The sequence below is a fragment of the Eubalaena glacialis genome, chromosome 14 (genome assembly GCF_028564815.1).
Source record: "Eubalaena glacialis isolate mEubGla1 chromosome 14, mEubGla1.1.hap2.+ XY, whole genome shotgun sequence".
NCBI classification, from domain to species: domain Eukaryota; kingdom Metazoa; phylum Chordata; class Mammalia; order Artiodactyla; family Balaenidae; genus Eubalaena; species Eubalaena glacialis.
Window position 1 is genome coordinate 2251127 of NC_083729.1, and position 16868 is coordinate 2267994.

Genomic DNA, 16868 nt, shown 5'->3' on the forward strand with positions numbered 1-16868 from the left:
AAGTAAATGCTCCGAACTTGACAACTGAATGTGTGGTGTCATCCTGTTCTCTCAGTGTCTTCCTGTTCTCTCAATGTCTCTCAATGTCTCCTTTCTCCATGTGGCACAGCCTGCTCCCCGCTCCAACCCCACCCCTGCTCCCTGGCGTTCGGCTGCACCCACGGCCAAATAGCGGTATTCGTTATCTATTCCTGTATCACGGTCACCCCCAAACAGCGACTCGCGACAAAGCATCAGTGTCCCCGCAGGTCCTGTGGGGCGGGACTTCACCCAGAGCTCGGCGGGGCTCTGTCTCACCAGCCACGCTCGGCTGTGAGGTTGCTGGTGGGATTCAGTGCCACACGGGTGGCTGGATCGAGGCCTGGGTTCCTTGCCGGCCACCTCTGCCCTGGGCACCTCCCCAAGGACCGCTGGCCGCCTCAGAGCAGTGTATGTGGCTGACTGAGGCGTATGCAATAAGTGATTTTAGGTCTGTTTGACGTAGACAGATAGAGCTAGTTATGATTATTCCTCGTAGGGAGAGTACGCGGAAGGGGTATGCTATGTGTTCTGTCAAGGGTTTGAGCATGGATGTGATCCGTAGCATGCCGTAGCCCCCCAGTTTTAGTAGTACGGCTGCAAGGACTATGGAGCCTGCGATAGGGGCTTCTACGTGTGCCTTGGGTAGTCAAAGGTGTAGTCCGTAGAGGGGTATTTTTACTAAAAAGGCCATTATACAGGCTAGTCATACGAGGGTGTTGGATCAGGAAGCGGGCAGTGGTTGAGCTCAGTATTGTAATAGTAGGAAGTTTAAGGATCCTGTTGTGCTCTGCAAATATGTTAGTGCTACTAGTAATGGGAGGGATCCGATTAGTGTATAGAATAGGAAGTAGAGTCCTGCATTAAGTCGTTCTGTTTGGTTACCTCAGCGAGTAATGATGATAAGAGTGGGGATTAGTGTGGCTTCAAATATAACGTAGAATAGGATTAGTTCTGTGGCGGGAGCGTGCGCCCATCCTGGAAAGTGACCCCCCCCAATCACTGTCTGCGTTCTGGTCTCAGAAGCCTGTCCCCAGGTCCAGCCTGCACTTGGGGAGGGGACTCCTGGAGACGGGACCGCTGGGGGCCATTCCAGAAGCTGCCTGCCAGTCACCCATGGTTCTTCCTTTTGTACATCAGAATCCCCAGTAAAAAATAATAAACATCTTCATTTTTCAAAGAAAACAGGCAGACACGCATACACAAAGGCAAACAGCTGGGGCTGGGAGCCAGAAGGGGGCTCTGGGGAAACAACTCTCCAGGGCCTCTCGTGTGTCTGCGTGTCTTGGGAGCGGGGCCCTGGCTGACCGTGCCTGCAGGATGTTTGTGTAGCGACTGCTTTGGAGGAAGGGGAGGGTCTGCCTAGAGCTGCTGGGGTGACCGGCAGGCAGGCGCGGTGAGAGCCCAGCGCGGTAAAGGTGCCGGCTTCCTCCCCAGGGGCTGGTCCTCTTTGTGGCCTGCGGACTGGAGCTCAGGCCCCGGTGCTGTTGCCGTAGGAGCCACAGGGGCCAAGGCAGTGGCTCTGCTCCGGGGAGCTGCGGGACCCCGGCTGCACCCACGGGCCTGCGGGCCAGCCAGGCAGCCCTGCCCACAGCCCAGGGCCCATGACCTTGAGCTGGCCCAGGTGCCGGCCCCTCACAGGACAGACAGATCCAGTCCCGGGGGCCTGTGCAAGGGAACTGACCAGGTGGTGGCTGCAGTTGGGCAGGGCGTCCTGAAGCCGGAGCTTCCCCAGCATCACCACGACGGCCTCGGCCCATGCGACTGCCCTCGGTCACCTGGACAGAACTGCCCTGGTTCTAGGGTGGGTCAGGGGTGCCCCGCCCCACCCCCCCCGGCTCTTCACCGGGGTCAAGTGCAGCCCAGGGCAAGCCGGCGCCTCCCTGGGTCTGGGTTCCTCGCTCGTGGGGGAGGAGTTGGGATGGGGCCACTTCTGTGCCCTCGTGTCGCCTCGGCTCTCAGGTGAAACCAGAGGGAGCCGATCCACGTCCCCTCCTGTCGCCGCCTCCGCTGAGCCCTCCTCCGAGGCTCTGTCCCAGCACGAAGCGCAGGAAAGCACGCCGGCCTTTGTCTGTGCCCGGGTCACACACCTCTACAGGGCGGTGACGGTTTCAAAGCGAATTCGATAGGACAGGCGCAGCCGGCAGGAAGCCAGAAGCACAGCCGCTAATTGAATCCCCCAGCTCGGCAGGAAGGGCCCGCGGGGTGGGCCGCGGCCCCTGATTTGCAGCGCAGGAGGGAGGCGGTCTGGTTGAAGGGAGAACCGGGATTTATTAGGTGCTGCATCGAGGCGTGACCGGAAAGCTGGTGCGCGGGCCCCTCTCAGAGCCCCCGGTGCAGCGTGGTTGGAGAGGATGGGCGGCGGCGGCGCAGCCGCGCGTCCACACTGCCACCCAGCGGCCGCGGGGGGACGTGCACCCGCGAGACGATGCTGCAGGGGTCCCGGGCCCCCTCGGCTGCCCGCCGCACTGAGGCTCTGGGGGTTCCTGTGTGTGTGTGTGTGTATGCGCGCGTGTGTGTATGTGTGTGTGTGTGTGAGAGAGAGGTATTGAGAGAGTGGGGATCAGTCAGAAACGGAGAAGGGAGACAGATGCAGAAGAACAAAGGGACAAAGGGCAGCAGGGAGGGGAGGAGGGCCCCCCCAGACCCAGCAGTGCCAGACCCTTCAGGGAACACTCAGTCGTGCTCCGTGTGGCTTCTCATCGAGGGCTGAGTGTGACCCCAGGTGGCGGCAGCCATGGCGACCTGACAAACAAAGAGGAGTCGGGAAAAGCATTGGTCGTCTGACCATAGGGGTCACGGCGAGCTCTAGCATGGGCTTCCACTCCTCGCCCTGGGCCCGGTGCCCCTGCAGCACGGGGCGCCGAGCGGGGTCTCGGGGGGCTGCAGCGAGAATGGCAAGAGAGTGTCTCCTCTCGGGCGGGGGACCCGCGGCTCTCCGCCTTCTTGTCCCCGCGGCAGCCTCTGTCTGTCCGTTCCTGCCTCTGTCTGTCCGTTCCTGCCTCACCCAGACTTGACAAACGGCTTCCGCGTCTGCTGCCCTGGGGGTCTGGACGGCGCGCCCACCTGCTTCCTTGGGGGCGGGTGGCAGGCGAGGGCCCAGGAGTGATCACCAGGGGTAACCCAGTTTCATCTAGCAGATCAGAACCAAGGGCAGGTGGCGTTTCTTAGCTGTAAGCAAGAAAATCGGAGTCTGGCTAATTTAAGCAGAAAGGGAATTTGTTGAAAGCTCTTTGGCAGTTGAAAGCTCTTTGGCAGTTCAAAGGAATTTTGGAAAGACTGGAGAATGCCTTGGGTGCTACACGGAAGGGAGAAGCCCATACACCATGCAGGGCCTGCAGGGTCCCTCTGCCGGAAGCCGGCTGCAGATAGGAGCAACTGCCCTGCACGCCCGCACCGAGCTCCGCATTCAGCATTGGGATCCAGTCTGTTTGGGTACCTAGATCTCCAGGCCAATTATGTGTGTCTGCCCAGGTTGTGCACTGCACAGATCCAGAGGCACCACACAGAGAACATTCCACACACAGTGGCTTTGTATGTGTCTGCGCCCTGGATATGAAGAAGGCTGGGAAAGCTTGTAGTTTGCAGTGTTGATGGTGGGACACTTCACAAGGATGGGGGTATCCCAAGCAGACCATATCAGGTAGCTTAAACCACCCCCAAACTTAGGGACTTTAAACAGTAACTCTGTGTTACCCGTTAACTGTGATTCCAGAGGTCAGCAGCTGGGCAGTTTTCCTTGTGGCTACAGGGGCGGCGGAGCGTCCAGAAGAGCCCACCCACTGTAGCCAGCACCTCCCATTAATGCAGGATGCATGATTGCTCTCTCGTCTCCTGGGAAACCTGGGGACATGGATGGTGGCTCTAAACTTATCCTGCAGATGCCTCTGCGTGGCCCAGCCCTTCTCACCAGAAATCCTCTGTATCCTGACAGGACTAAGACGGGACCATTTAAGGCCCTTCCGAAGCCCCAGGAATGGCCCCAGAGCGGACTCGGGACTGCTGCCCCGGGACCAGCGCTCTGCCTGCTCCTTTTTCTGAGCCCGCTGAGCGGTCCGGCAGAATGTTCTACAGTGATGGAAAGGCTCTGAATTTGTGCGGGGCCATTGGGCGCGTGAAATTTAGCCAGTGAGACAGAGCGTCTACATTTTACATTTCATTGAACTTAAATTCACTTACATTTTAATTTAATTTTAAATAGCTCATGGCTGCATATCAGACAGTACAGCTTGTAGAACATTACTCTCAAAGTGTGGTCCACAGGTGATTTGATGCACATCAGCCCTTTGGAGCCGGGCTCCAGGCGTGGACGTGAGGGCCGGGCAGGCTTTGCTACTCTGAGCATCCTTCCGTGGCTGTTCCCCGTGCCGGGCCTGGACTCAGAGAAGCGGAGAATGACAAGGCCCTCCTGCTGTCTGGACCCACTGGAAGCAGTGGTCCCGAGCACTGCGGCTGCCGCCTCGGGAGAGGCCGTGGGTGACAGGAAATATCAGGATAGAATCACATCGTTAATTTATTAAAACACAATCTGCTACATTAAGAAGCACAGGACAAGTTTTGTTCTTAAGAATTTCATGTGGAAGGGGAGACATGTGTCCCCTGAGACCAGAGGGTCCAGTGGGAGCTGAATGGGGGAGGACCAGGAATGTTCTGGAGGGGGATGGGGGCAGCCTCTCCCGACGGTTTGGTTTCATCCCGGAGGACTGGGGTGCAGGGGGGAGCAGGGCAGGCCAAGACCCGGTGAAGAGAACCCAGGAAGGAAAGTGGGAGGGGTTCCCGAGGCAGGAAACCACTCCAGGCATCAGGGGCTCCCTCGCTCCGGCACACTTGGTGCTCTGAATCCCTGCTCGGTTCAGCCGCTTACGACTTAGGCTCCCTGGGATAACCTTGGGCCTCAGTTTCTCCATCTGTGATAACACCGCTCTGCAGGGTGGTGTGATGATGAGTGTGATCACCTGTGCCCCTGGTGTGTCAGGTGTGGCCACGTGTGTCAGGTGTGACCACATGTGTCAGGCAGGTGCTCAGCTGTCCCCCTCTCACCGGAAGCCCTTCCCCAGACCCCAGGCTCCCAGGGCTGGGACACGTGTCTTTCTTGCACCACGAGGCACAGGTGAGCTTTCTCCAGGTCCACGAGCCCCTTTAACCTCCCTGGAAGCTCTGTGCGCGTCTGCACTTTCCCGGCTGAGGGTCCTTCCCGCTCTCAGCCCCCCAGGCTCTCTTCTCTGCTGGGAACCACTGCTGGGTGTGCTGAACACATGCTCTCACGGAGGCCTCCTAGAGACAAAGCCCAGGGGACCCGGGAACCAGGGAGGAGGGGCTTCAGGCCAGGTTGCTGTTAGGGATGGGGGGCGGACAGTGGCAGGGTCAGCGACAGCGGGGGGCCCAGGTCTGCCTTGGCCTCACACAGGGGTCTTGCAGGGGCGCCCTTGGCTTCTCCAGGGAGGGGCCGCTCAGCTTGGAGCTCCAGCTCCCCGCAGCCCTTGTGACATCACACAGGTGAGGCCCGTCCCCAGGAGACTCTGACACCCCGGCTCGGGCCCCTATAAATTTTCTCCTGCTGGCACCTGAGCACCATGGGACCTTGGCTGGCTAGTGGGAAGCAAGAAACCCGATTCTGAACACTGAACGTCAGGACTCCTGGTGAGCTTGGAGGGCTGTTTATAAACTACTTGCTATTTTAAAGTTGTTATTGCAGAAAGAACAGGGCGACAGAGAGGAATTTATCAGCACAGCAAGCGTTTGACCCCTTTGAGAGGTGAGGGTGGGACGGATCTCCACAGACGTTTGGTGTTGGGGGTGGCTGAACGCCGGGAACGGTGTTTGCGGAGCTGGGAACAGCCCGAGTGTGCTGAGTGGCTCTGGGCTCTGGTCCTGCTCTGCTGGGGTTTAAGTCACTTTGGTCTGTACAAAAACACTAAAGAACTAAGCCCACAGGTGAAATGAAACTTTGTCCCAAAGAAGAGCCACACATCCGAGGGAAACTTGAACAAATCCCCAAGCACGTCCACCAGGGATGTCAGTGCTGACCTTGGGCTCCTCCACATCGCTACTTATACGCACTCTAGTTTTGTCCCACACTTGAATAAACTTCTTTTATTTCACTATAAGTCTCACCCTTTTGCCCAGAGGCTTTTTTATTAGGACTCATCACAGTGATGACAAAAGCCACTGCTCTTGAATGGGAATTGGCAGGACAGCCTGGCTTCCTCAAAGGAAGACCATCCTCCCATATTTCTTAGACTCACCCCGTTGCACCTTCCTATTTTAAGGCAAATCCCAAAGGAAAACAGCTTTTGACTGTGTGAAACGTCAAGATTATGCTTTTTCCACCAAGAGAGAATAATGGCCTCATTGCATTGGAATAACCCATTATAATGCTCCTCATTTCTGATGACCAAGTTGCAGTTTGCATGAAAAGCTTTAGGATATTCATTAAACATCACAGCCTGGCCTCAGTCACAGCCCCTTTTAGAGGGGATCTTGCTCTTTGCCTAGAATTATTTAAAAGCTAATTTTATTTTATTTTTAAAAATAAATTTATTTATTTATTATTTTTATTCTTGGCTGTGTTGGGTCTTCGTTTCTGTGCGTGGGCTTTCTCTAGTTGTGGCGAGCGGGGGCTACTCTTCGTTGCGGTGCGCGGGCTTCTCATTGCCGTGGCTTCTCTTGTTGCGGAGCACGGGTTCCAAGTGCGCGGGCTCAGTAGTTGTGGCTCGTGGGCTCTAGAGCGCAGGCTCAGTAGTTGTGGCGCACGGGCTTAGTTGCTCCGCGGCATGTGGGATCTTCCTGGACCAGGGCTCGAACCCGTGTCCCCTGCATTGGCAGGCGGATTTTTAACCACTAGGCCACCAGGGAAGCCCCTAAAAGCTACTTTTAAATGAACTAGTAAGGGATTCCAGATTTAGACAGATTTAGAAGTAGATGCCATAGGTGGTCTGAGCGGGTGGTCGGTTCTAGGGGCTCCTCCCCGTTTCCCTACAGAGCTGGCTGCTCCATCCATAGAGGTGGTGGGGGCCATGAGCAGAGAGTTTGGTGAGCCCGCAGCCCCTGGGTCCCAGAGCTGTGGACCCCCCACTGAGGGAGGAGCACTGGCTTCCCTGAGACACCGCAGGTGATTAGACTAAACCCACCTGCATCAGCCAGAACTGCCTCCCTCTCATAGGGTCTATAACCTTGGTCACAGCTGCAAACTCTCCTTGCCGTGTAAGGTGACGCAGGCACAGGTTTCCGGGGCTAGGGAGCAACATTGCTGGGGGGCCTTCTGCCCGCCACAGGGCAGACGGGCTGTGCCGACACCCAGGCCTCCGTGCATGTCTTTGTTATTGGGATCATTGGTGTGCCCTGGCTTCTCTCTCCTCTTGGACTCATTCCTTGCAGTTAGGAAGTGTGTGTTTATGGGTCCCCTTATTGAACTCAGACCCAACCAACTAGGGAGTCTGCATATGGGCAAAGTCTGACTGGACACCAGTACAGAGTCCCCGGGCCCTGTGTTTGCATCTCCAGAGAAGATGCAGCACCCCCGTCTGTTTCTGGGGAATCTCAGCCGTCCTCACGTTTGTTCCCTCAGTGACCACACAGCAGCCCCCCTCCAGAGGACCTTTCTGCCCCCTCCCACGCTCCAGCTCTGCCCACCTCATCCTGCCCACTCTTCTCCCAGCGTGCTGTCTTTGAAGGCAGGTGGGTCAGTTTAGATTTTCGTCCTCCGTGCCCAGTGGTACACAGCTGGCCGTCAGGAGATGCTCTGGAAATGGATGGCTGATGAGATACACAGACCGATGACTGGGTGCCTGAGGCCCGTGGGCGGGACAGACGGATGAGATCCTTGTGGGAGGAAGATGCTGTCCTGCCTGTGTCTGGGGGGTGGTCTCAGGAGTAGGTGGTGTATTTTCTTCTCTCATTTTGTGCAAATATCTGACTTTTTAAAAGGAAAACAAATAAATGCGTGATTAAAAGAATGCATTATTCTTTAGAGTTCCTGGAGTGTTTCCTCCGGCTTTGGGGCTGAGGCTGAGCTCTAGGTCTACGGCGGGAGGTGGCAGGGGTGCAGGAGTGACCTGCTCTGAGAATGTGCGTGTGGCCACCACCCAGTGAGCTGAGAACAGGCGACGCCCCCTCGCTGGCTCCTTGACCAATGCTTCTCAGAGGGCAATGCTTTCAGCCTCCAAAGCTGCTGGGGGAAATTTCCAGAGCCTTCCTTCTGCCAGAAGCTGTGAGATGGTGCAGAGAGAACACCCTGCCTGGCTCTGCCACTTTGGAGAAGTGGGCACCAGGCACTGCAGGCTTCTCACCTGGAAAATGACGGAGTTGGGCAGAGTTAGAGACCCTCAGCCTGGCTGTCCATCAGTCCATCCCGCGCTGTCGACTCTGCTTCATCTGTCTGGGGTGCAGCCAGGACCTGACGTTTCAAAAGCCAGGAGGTGATTCAGAGAAACCGACCAAGTGGAGAACTGCACCCTCGAGCCGCTGCCAGTGTGGGGTCCTGGAGAGCAGGCCTTCTCGGGGGTTGTGCGCGGACCGCAAGGGAGGCACGCAAGCGCCTCAGGCTCTGGTTCCCTGGCTCCGGACGGGACAGTCTCTGCAGTGGGTGTGTGGGGGGCAGAGCATGACCTGGCCCACGTTTTTTTTTTTTAACCTAATACATAGGAAAGAAACTAATCCCACGTATAATTGTAAGTAAATATTTGTATATCGTGGGTGCAGTCGGGAGACCGAAGCCTGGTCTGTGGCCCCCATGTGAGTCGCACCTTCCCGAGAGCTCGGGGACCTGAGGGGCCAGGCTCTCTGTCACAGTGGAAACAGGGGTGAAGGGGTGCCCAGTCACCAGTGCCCCTGGCCCTCCAGGCCCTGCGGCTCCACAGCTTTGTATAATTGGTCCCTTTTTTCCTGTAAGGTCTTTTCTTCCCACACGGCACCTCCCAGGGGTGTGAACGATTTGGGAGTTGTCTGTGCAGCAGAGAGGCCCTCTGGCCTCATCTCACACCCCCGACTTTCTCCAGCCTCTTTTCCATGCGGAGAAATAATCAGACCATCGGCTGGGGTCTTGGAACATCCCAGAGCCAGGTCATGGCCCGGTGCATGGACATGGGCCATGTGGTCATGCTGACGCCCATGGCCTTCAGTGAAGCCAAGACAGAGCCCTCGAGCGATGCTCTCACACCGTCTGCCGGCTGCGCCTGTTTCCCAGACGGTAAAGGCGAGGTGAGGTCACCCTCCCAGGTGAGAAGGTGGCAGAGGCCCCTTGGCGAGCCGCTTGGCCGGGGCTGTGCTGACCGCCAGCTCAGGAGGTGGGGCTGGGAGAGGCCTCGTGCTCATCCAGGAAGGGGACAGGGGCTGAGCAGGGCTGGGAGGTCAAGCGCTGGCCTTCCAGAACTGGAATGAGGCCGGGGTGCGGGTTCCGGGCACCTGCGTTCAGATTGCGGCTGAGGCTCTCATGTGGGTGGGGTCCTCATCATCAGCCCCCAGGAGGGGTGACCCAGGAGACGGAAGCTCGGGGAAGGAGGATGAGCCCAAGCCGCGGGGCGGAAGGCATCTGTGTGAACAATGACAGGGCTCGCCCGGCCCAGCTGGGGAGGAGGGCTTCTGAGGACCACCCAGGGGCCTCACCATCCGCTGGCCGCCCTCTCGGGAGCCGAGAACTTGCTCGTCCACGGGGCACCCTGTCCTGGGGGACTTAGATGTCGGGGTCACAGAAGGCACAGGTCATCCTCACTCCCTAATGCACTGCGGCCCCGCGCTGGGCCACCTGGGGCCCTGTCACCCCTCGGGGACCCCACGCCCTCTCTGAACACTTTCCAAGACGTGCACATCCTGCACGGCATCCTCACGAGAAACCCCATATACAGTGGAGGGAGGTTAGCCCGCCGGGCCCCGCAGCTTGGCCCCTGGGCAGGATGGAGACCTGGGCTGTCTCCGCAAAGACCTGCCCGCCCTGGCCTCCCGCTGAGCACCCCCCCGCGCCCCCCCCCCCAACGCCGACCCCTACCACCTCTAAGACCATCTCTAAGGCTGGTGCTCCCAGGTCTGGAGCTTGGGCCCCGAGCGCCTCTCTGTGGACCCTCTCATCCTCCTCTGGTTTCAGTTACTGACTCTGGGCCGAGCCGTCCCTTTGAAGGCTTTGCTCGCAGACGTCTCACCCCCGCGCCTTGTGTCCGGCCCTCCGCCGCCCCGCCCCCTCCGCCCCCTCCGCCCCCTCCGCCCCCTCCGCCCCCTCCGCCCCTCCGCCCCCTCACGTCAGTCACCCAGGCCTCTGGCTCCTCCCTGTCCCCCTCCTCCAGCCGCTTCCTAAGCGTTTCTGAACGTGCGCCTCTCGGGCACTCACCATGTCATCCTGGGATTCCTCCAGGATTCTCTCCTGCTCCAGCCTGGTCTTTGTCCGGCCCGCCCTTCACGCTGTCTGCGAGGAGGAAGCGGACCGTTCCCCTCCTGCCCCCAACGCATCCCTGCATCCCTGCCACTGGCTCATGTTTGCTGTGTGTCTCTCTCTTGTGGGGCCCTTGGAGAATGAGGACGGGGTCTTTTTTTTTTTTTTAATTAATTATAATTAATTAATTTTTGGCTGCGTTGGGTCTTTGTTGCTGCACGCGGGCTTTCTCTAGTTGCGGCGAGCAGGGGCTACTCTTCGTTGCGGTGCGCGGGCTTCTCATTGCGGTGGCTTCTCTTGTTGCGGAGCACGGGCTCTAGGCGCGCGGGCTTCAGTAGTTGTGGCTCACGGGCTCTAGAGCGCAGACTCAGTATGTGGGATCTTCCCGGACCAGGGCTTGAACCCGTGCCCCTGCATTGGCAGGCGGATTCTTAACCACTGCATCACCAGGGAAGTCCCCAGGACTGGTTCTTATCTGCCTTTGGTCTTTGGTCCTTACAGAGTTCTCAGGAAGCAGATGGTGGGCAACAAATATACAGTGGATGGAAGGTGGTGACAGGCCAGCACTAGCCGACATCCTACTGATGATTTTTAAAGCTTTTGTGTGATGTACAGTAAGGCCGGGAAACTATGCCTGAGGGCCAAATCCAGCCTGTCGCCTTTTTATGCAGTCCGAGAGCTAAGAATAGATTTTACACTTTGAAGTGGCTGGAAAAAATCAAAAGAAGACTATTTCTCGGCACATTAAAATGCTATGAAATCAAATTTCAGTGTCCACATAGTTTCACTGGGACACAACTGCATTTTACTGTTGATATTGTCTACAGCTGCTTTTGTGCAAGAGGCCGTATGGCCTGTGAGGCCAGAAGTATTTTTCTTTTTTAGAGATTTATTTTTATTTATTTAGGCTGTGCTGGGTCTTAGCAGTGGCCTGTGGACTCTTAGTTGCAGCATGCGTGCAGGATCTAGTTCCCCCACCAGGGATCGAACCCTAGACCCCTGCATTGGGAGCTCGGAGTCTTACCCCCTGGACCACTAGGGAAGTCCCGAGGCCAGAAGTATTTTGACCCAGAAGTATTTGCAGCCTGGCCCTTAACAGAGCGAGTCCGACAGCCCCTGGCGGTAGATGAGCATTGGCTTTGGAGGCTGCAGAGGACGGTTTCAGCTCACTCTCCTGGTCTGGACCGAGCTGGGCTGGATGAGTGTGGTTTCGTGGGGAATGTGGGGACAGTCACGGCCAACTTGTAAGGAGGCCGTGGGAATTAGAGAGCCTGTATCATCGTCTGAGCACCGTGCCGGGCGTGTAGTAGTTCTCCAATGGTAGGAAGCCAAATAGATGGCTTTGCAGTACTGCTGAGGCTTTCCTACATTGATGGGAGGTTGTTAAAGCCTTCTGAGACTATTACTGAAAATGGATATTACGTCCAAGGTCCTTCATAAAAAGGGATAAAAATAACGAATGCTCTCCTATAACGTGCATGGACATGCTTTGCATCCACACACCTGCACCTTGACTAGAACTTTCTACAGCGATGGAAATCTCTCTTCTGGCTGTTCAGTACATACCTGGCTTCTGAGCACTGAATTTTAAATTTCATCAGCTTTAAACTTAAATGGTTTAAATGACAAATGGTTACCATCTTAGCTCAACCATGGAACACGTAGACACCTCACCAGCATTAAACCTTGTGCGTTCAGTACCCAGGACTGAGGGTCTCTATTTAAAGGTCTGAATGCTTTGTCTAAACACAAGGTAGTAGAAGAAGGTGTGACTGGCCGAAGAGAAAACGGTGGCTGGATTTCACATCCCCCACCTCTGCCACTGCTTTGTCTATTAAATCCGGTTAGGAGTTTAATTCTCCTTTGACATTTACCTCTACCCTGGCTCCTCTGCAGTATTTCACAAAGGTCTGTTTGTTTTTCTTTTATCTCATTGTAACACGTTTTAAACACACTTGAGTAAGCGGGCTCTTAACTGCTAATGGAGCTTTGCCATGAGAATGATAAAGCATTGAGGTCACTAGATCTTGGAGTAGCTGCAAGGTCCCTTTGTGATGCCTCCGTTCTAGTGAAGCTTGCAGGCTCGGGGAGAGAGTGGAGTCAGCTCCAGGGAAGACCCAGGATGATGCTATGGAGAATTTCTGCCCCAAACCAAGTTCATTCTGCGCATTAAAATAGGTGTTTCCAAATGCCAGAGTTCGTTAGGAAAAACAAAGGTTAGCCTTGGAAAGAAATTTCCACCTGTTTTTCAGGTGCTCTTTGATGAATATATATATCTGTATATGTATTTTCATGAGCTTGAGGAAAGCATGTTCAGACCATCTGAGAAACAGGCCACGTTAAATGGCCCTGCGTGTTGGCCCCGGACACTGCCTGTAACACACAGACGACACGGGAAAGGTTATGCCTGCTTTACATGTCAGCTATAGAGGGCACTGCTACACTGAGTAACGTGGACCCAAGAAGGGCTTTTAATTCATTTATTTTCCAAATGGAAACATTCATTTCCAGAAGGGAGTGTTCTTTGTTTTAAATTTTTACTTTATATTGGAGCATAGTTGATTAACAATGTTGTGTTAGGGAATGATCTTTTTCTTTTAAAAAAACTGCTGAACTGAAGGGTTTTATTGTCTAAATGGAGTGTCAGTTTTTGGGGGGTGGGAGTAGAAAAACCTGAACCAGTGATACCAATATCTTGAAAAAAAGTGTGAAATGCCTTTTTTTCCCCTGATCTCTTTCTCCCTTGAATCTGCAGCCTTTGGTCCACGCATGTCACACGGACTGTTTGGTGTAGTCCCAGGCACATCAAAGAAAAAGATAAAAGACAGCAAAGATGCAAAAGATGCCCTCCACCCCCACTGCTCTCTGGGTGGCAGGGAGGTAGAGCGATGCCCGCCCATGTGGGTATCGCCTGTGTTGCCATGACACCTGCTTCTCCCATCCAATGGGGTACCAAGCCAGGAACACTACATCCCTGACTCAGGCAAATGTTTGGATGCTCTGTCCTGGGGCATCTTGAGCTCGCTGCAACTGACTGAGAAACAAAGTCGAGCCTTTTTGAAACTATGGGTAGCTCAAATGTTCTGTAATTAGTTAAGAAAAAGAAATACAAGTCTTTGTCGAGTGTGCATGACTGGCCTGGCCCTGTGGGTTTTGTACTGGATACAGGACAGGTACTGAGCTGTCACGGTTGGGGGGCGTCTGAGTGACCCGCCGAGTCTGGGACGGGCCCACCTCCTGGCCCGGCCTCGCCCTGCACCTCTGAGCCCCCATTGCCTCGGAGAGGCCGGCAGAGCTGAGCAGAACAGGTGTCTGAGCTCTGACGGCTGCCCCGGAGCATCGTAGGGAGGCTCCGGAAAGAAGAGGCTTGATCAGCTGATGTGAGGGTGTGTGTCTGCCTGGTGGGTTAGTGTTGCCTGTCGTTTGGAATTAAAGGTGGTGATGGGACTTCCCTGGTGGCGCAGTGGTTAAGAATCTTCCTGCCAATGCAGGGGACACGGGTTCGATCCCTGGTCCAGGAAGATACCACGTGCCGCGGAGCAACTAAGCCCGTGCGCCACAACTACTGAGCCTGCTTTCTAGAGCCCGCGAGCCACAACTGCTGAAGCCTGTGCTCTAGAGGCTGCAAGCCACGGCTACTGAAGCCTGCGTGCCGCAACTGCTGAAGCCCCAGTGCCACAACTACTGAAGCCCGTGCGCCTAGAGCCCGTGCTCCGCAACAAGAGAAGCCACCGCAACGAGAAGCCCGCGCACTGCAACAAAGACCCAACGCAGGCAAAAAATAAAAATAAATAATAAATTAAAAAAAAATAGGTGGTGGCGGCTCTGTTTGGGTGTGTGTGTGGTGTGTGTGTGTGTGGTGTGTGTGTGTGTGGCGTGTGTGTGTGTGTGGCGTGTGTGTGTGTGTGGCATTTGTGTGTGTGGTGTGTGTGTGTGTGTGTGTGGTGTGTGTGTGTGGGGGGGACAGTGGGGTGGTGCTCCCCGCCATGGTCTTCTCCGGCCAGTAAATGTCCTGCGAGGATGGAAAAGTTCTCTGTGCCATCTGACACGGGAGCCACGTGTAGCTCCTGAGCAGTTGAAATGCGTCCAGTACAAGGAGGAACTGGAATCGTGATTTATTTACTTGTAATTAATTTAAAATTTACTAAGTAGCTGCACGTGGCCAGTAGCCCCCAGGTTGGACCTCAAACGTCTGGACCAGTGTCGCCCTCCAGCTGCAGGGGCCCCGGAGCCCACCCGCCCACGTGCAGTCTCTCTTACTCCTTCTCCTGGCGTCCCAGCTTGGGTGTCCCCTCCTAAAGGGGACTCACGAGGTGTGTGTCTTCTGTGCCCTGGGAGTGCACCTCTGTCACTGCATCTCCTGCTGTGTCTGCGCCCTGCCCTCCGCCGTGAGCCCCTGGAGAGCAGGTGTGACCCCCGCGCGTGGCCCCGGACCTGGATGCCGGGGAGCTCCAGCCACGGCTGCTGGATGAACAAGCGCTAACGGAATGAACACCCCTTAGGCTACACTGACGTGTGCCGGCACTGCGTTGAGAGCTTTCAAATATCAGTCATGTGAGGACATATCTGGGTGGAAATAGTGTTCACTTCCCAGCTGTGTGGTTTGGACAGTTTCCTTGGTCTCTCAAAGAGGCATTCTCTTCATTTGTAAGATGTGAGTAATACCGAACTTGCAGGGTTGTTCTGAGGATTCAAACGAGATAAAATAAGTGAACTGTGCATGACAGTATTGTAAACTCAAAGAAATGTTAGTAAATTCCTTCTTCTGTAGTTTTCTTTTCCACCATGAGGACTAGGAAGAAATGGTGGGAAGGAGGGGTCACCCTTGGCTCAGGAGTGGGGCGACGTCGGCTGGCCCTCCCTCGAGGCCTTGCTCCATTTCTCTGAATCTGCTTTCTCAACTCAGAAATTAGGGTGCTGGGAGTTGCTGATATGATCTCCCGTTGCTGATGGAGAAACCTCTGTGACTCAGTCTCTGCTTGAGAGGCCCAGGCATCTGTGGATGTCTGTTCCCACCGCGGGGGGCTCCCAGGGTGGGCATGCTCTGCCCTCTGTCCTCTGTGCCCACTTCCAGCAAGGACCTGCCACCCAGTGGCTCAATCCATGTTTTTTGAAGGTATCCAAAAACTACTAAAAGCAAATTGTTCTTTTCTAAATTAAAATATTTTTTCCTCTTTGAATAATAAACCTTTGCAGTTTGTGGCTGTAGAATCTGAATATTTTATTCTTAGCTACTTCAGATGGAGGCCGTGCGCGAATTCCCTCCCATTTCAGCGTTTGTGCAAAGTCGCCCGGAAGGGACCCTGGAGCTGGCGGGCCTCATCCAGTTGGAGGCATGTGTGTCGTTTCAACAGCTCAAGCTTCGGTTTGGGGGTGCTGATGGGGGCCTTGCTCGCTCCCTAGGACTTTCTCCTTGCAGGAAGCATGGCTGACTCTCCCAGGGAAGGAAAAGTGGCCAGGCCTGCGGACTTCACCCAGCTGATTGACATGGCATCTGAGTTCGTAGGAGGAAAGGTCAGTGGGTCTCTCAGGGTGAGAACAAGTACTTAAAGCACCCAGGCCGAGGTTCCAGCTCACTTACCACTGCAGGGACCCCGGCTAGAAGAGCACGAATCAGGCCGAAGGGCGGCCTCCTTGAGAAAGCCCATTATTGCAGAAGGCTTCCGAGAACTTCTCTTAAATTGGCGACAGTTATGAGCAAAGGCAGCACTGCCTCAGGTTTAAACAAAAAGACATTTTGCACCCGTGAAAAGAATTCCCCGTCCCTCTGTGCTTTCTTACAGTAGAGATGAGTGGGCCTCAGACTTTCGTAGGAGAATCACGTGGAGAGCTTAACATGGTGTGCGAGGCGCCAGGTAAGGCACAGAGGGAAAGACCCAGGCCTGCCCTCCAGAGCTTACACTCTGCCCGGAGACGTCCAGACCAGGGCTGGCATCAAGGCAGGCCAGGGCGCCGTGTGGGGTGGGGAAGGGGGGACGACCATGTAGGTAAGTGATGCTCAAAGGACTCCTCCAGAGGGGAGGGAGCTGGCCTGACAGAGGATGCAGCAAAGGGAGTTGACATGGGGCGTGAGGGGCAGGAGCCTGGAGGCGTAGGTGAGGGCCCCTGTGTCAGGGTTTAGGCCCTGGAGCAGGGGAGGGACTCCCAGGTCAGCGCCCCTGCGCTTCGCTCACTCGGCTACATTCTCAGGGGCAGGTGTCAACCAAAAAAACCCCTGAACAACCTAAAAGTTGAGAGTTATGTCTTATTTGGTGGACAAAACTGAGGACTTAAGCCCAGGGCGCAGCCTCTCAGATCGCGCTGAGGGACCGCTGTGAAGAGGTCAGGGAGGGGCCAGGATCTACAGGGGTTTTTGCCACAAAGGCCAGGCAGTTGGAACATCAAAGATGACTGTTCATTAAAGAAAACCAGACATCTCAGGTTAATGAATTCAGCCCTTTTCTATGCATGGGAAGAGGCAAGAGTCTGGGCTCACTGGAATTGTTCCATT

General features: G+C 55.5%; 1 protein-coding gene across 1 annotated transcript in view; it reads left to right on the top strand.

The window, feature by feature from the left end:
* The first annotated feature begins 15802 nt into the window (after positions 1 to 15802).
* The window catches only part of ALLC (allantoicase), a 136602-nt gene continuing 135536 nt past the window's right edge, over positions 15803 to 16868 (top strand). The window contains 1 exon segment of the mRNA XM_061168662.1: positions 15803 to 15892. Coding sequence (XP_061024645.1) covers positions 15803 to 15892 — 90 coding nt within the window.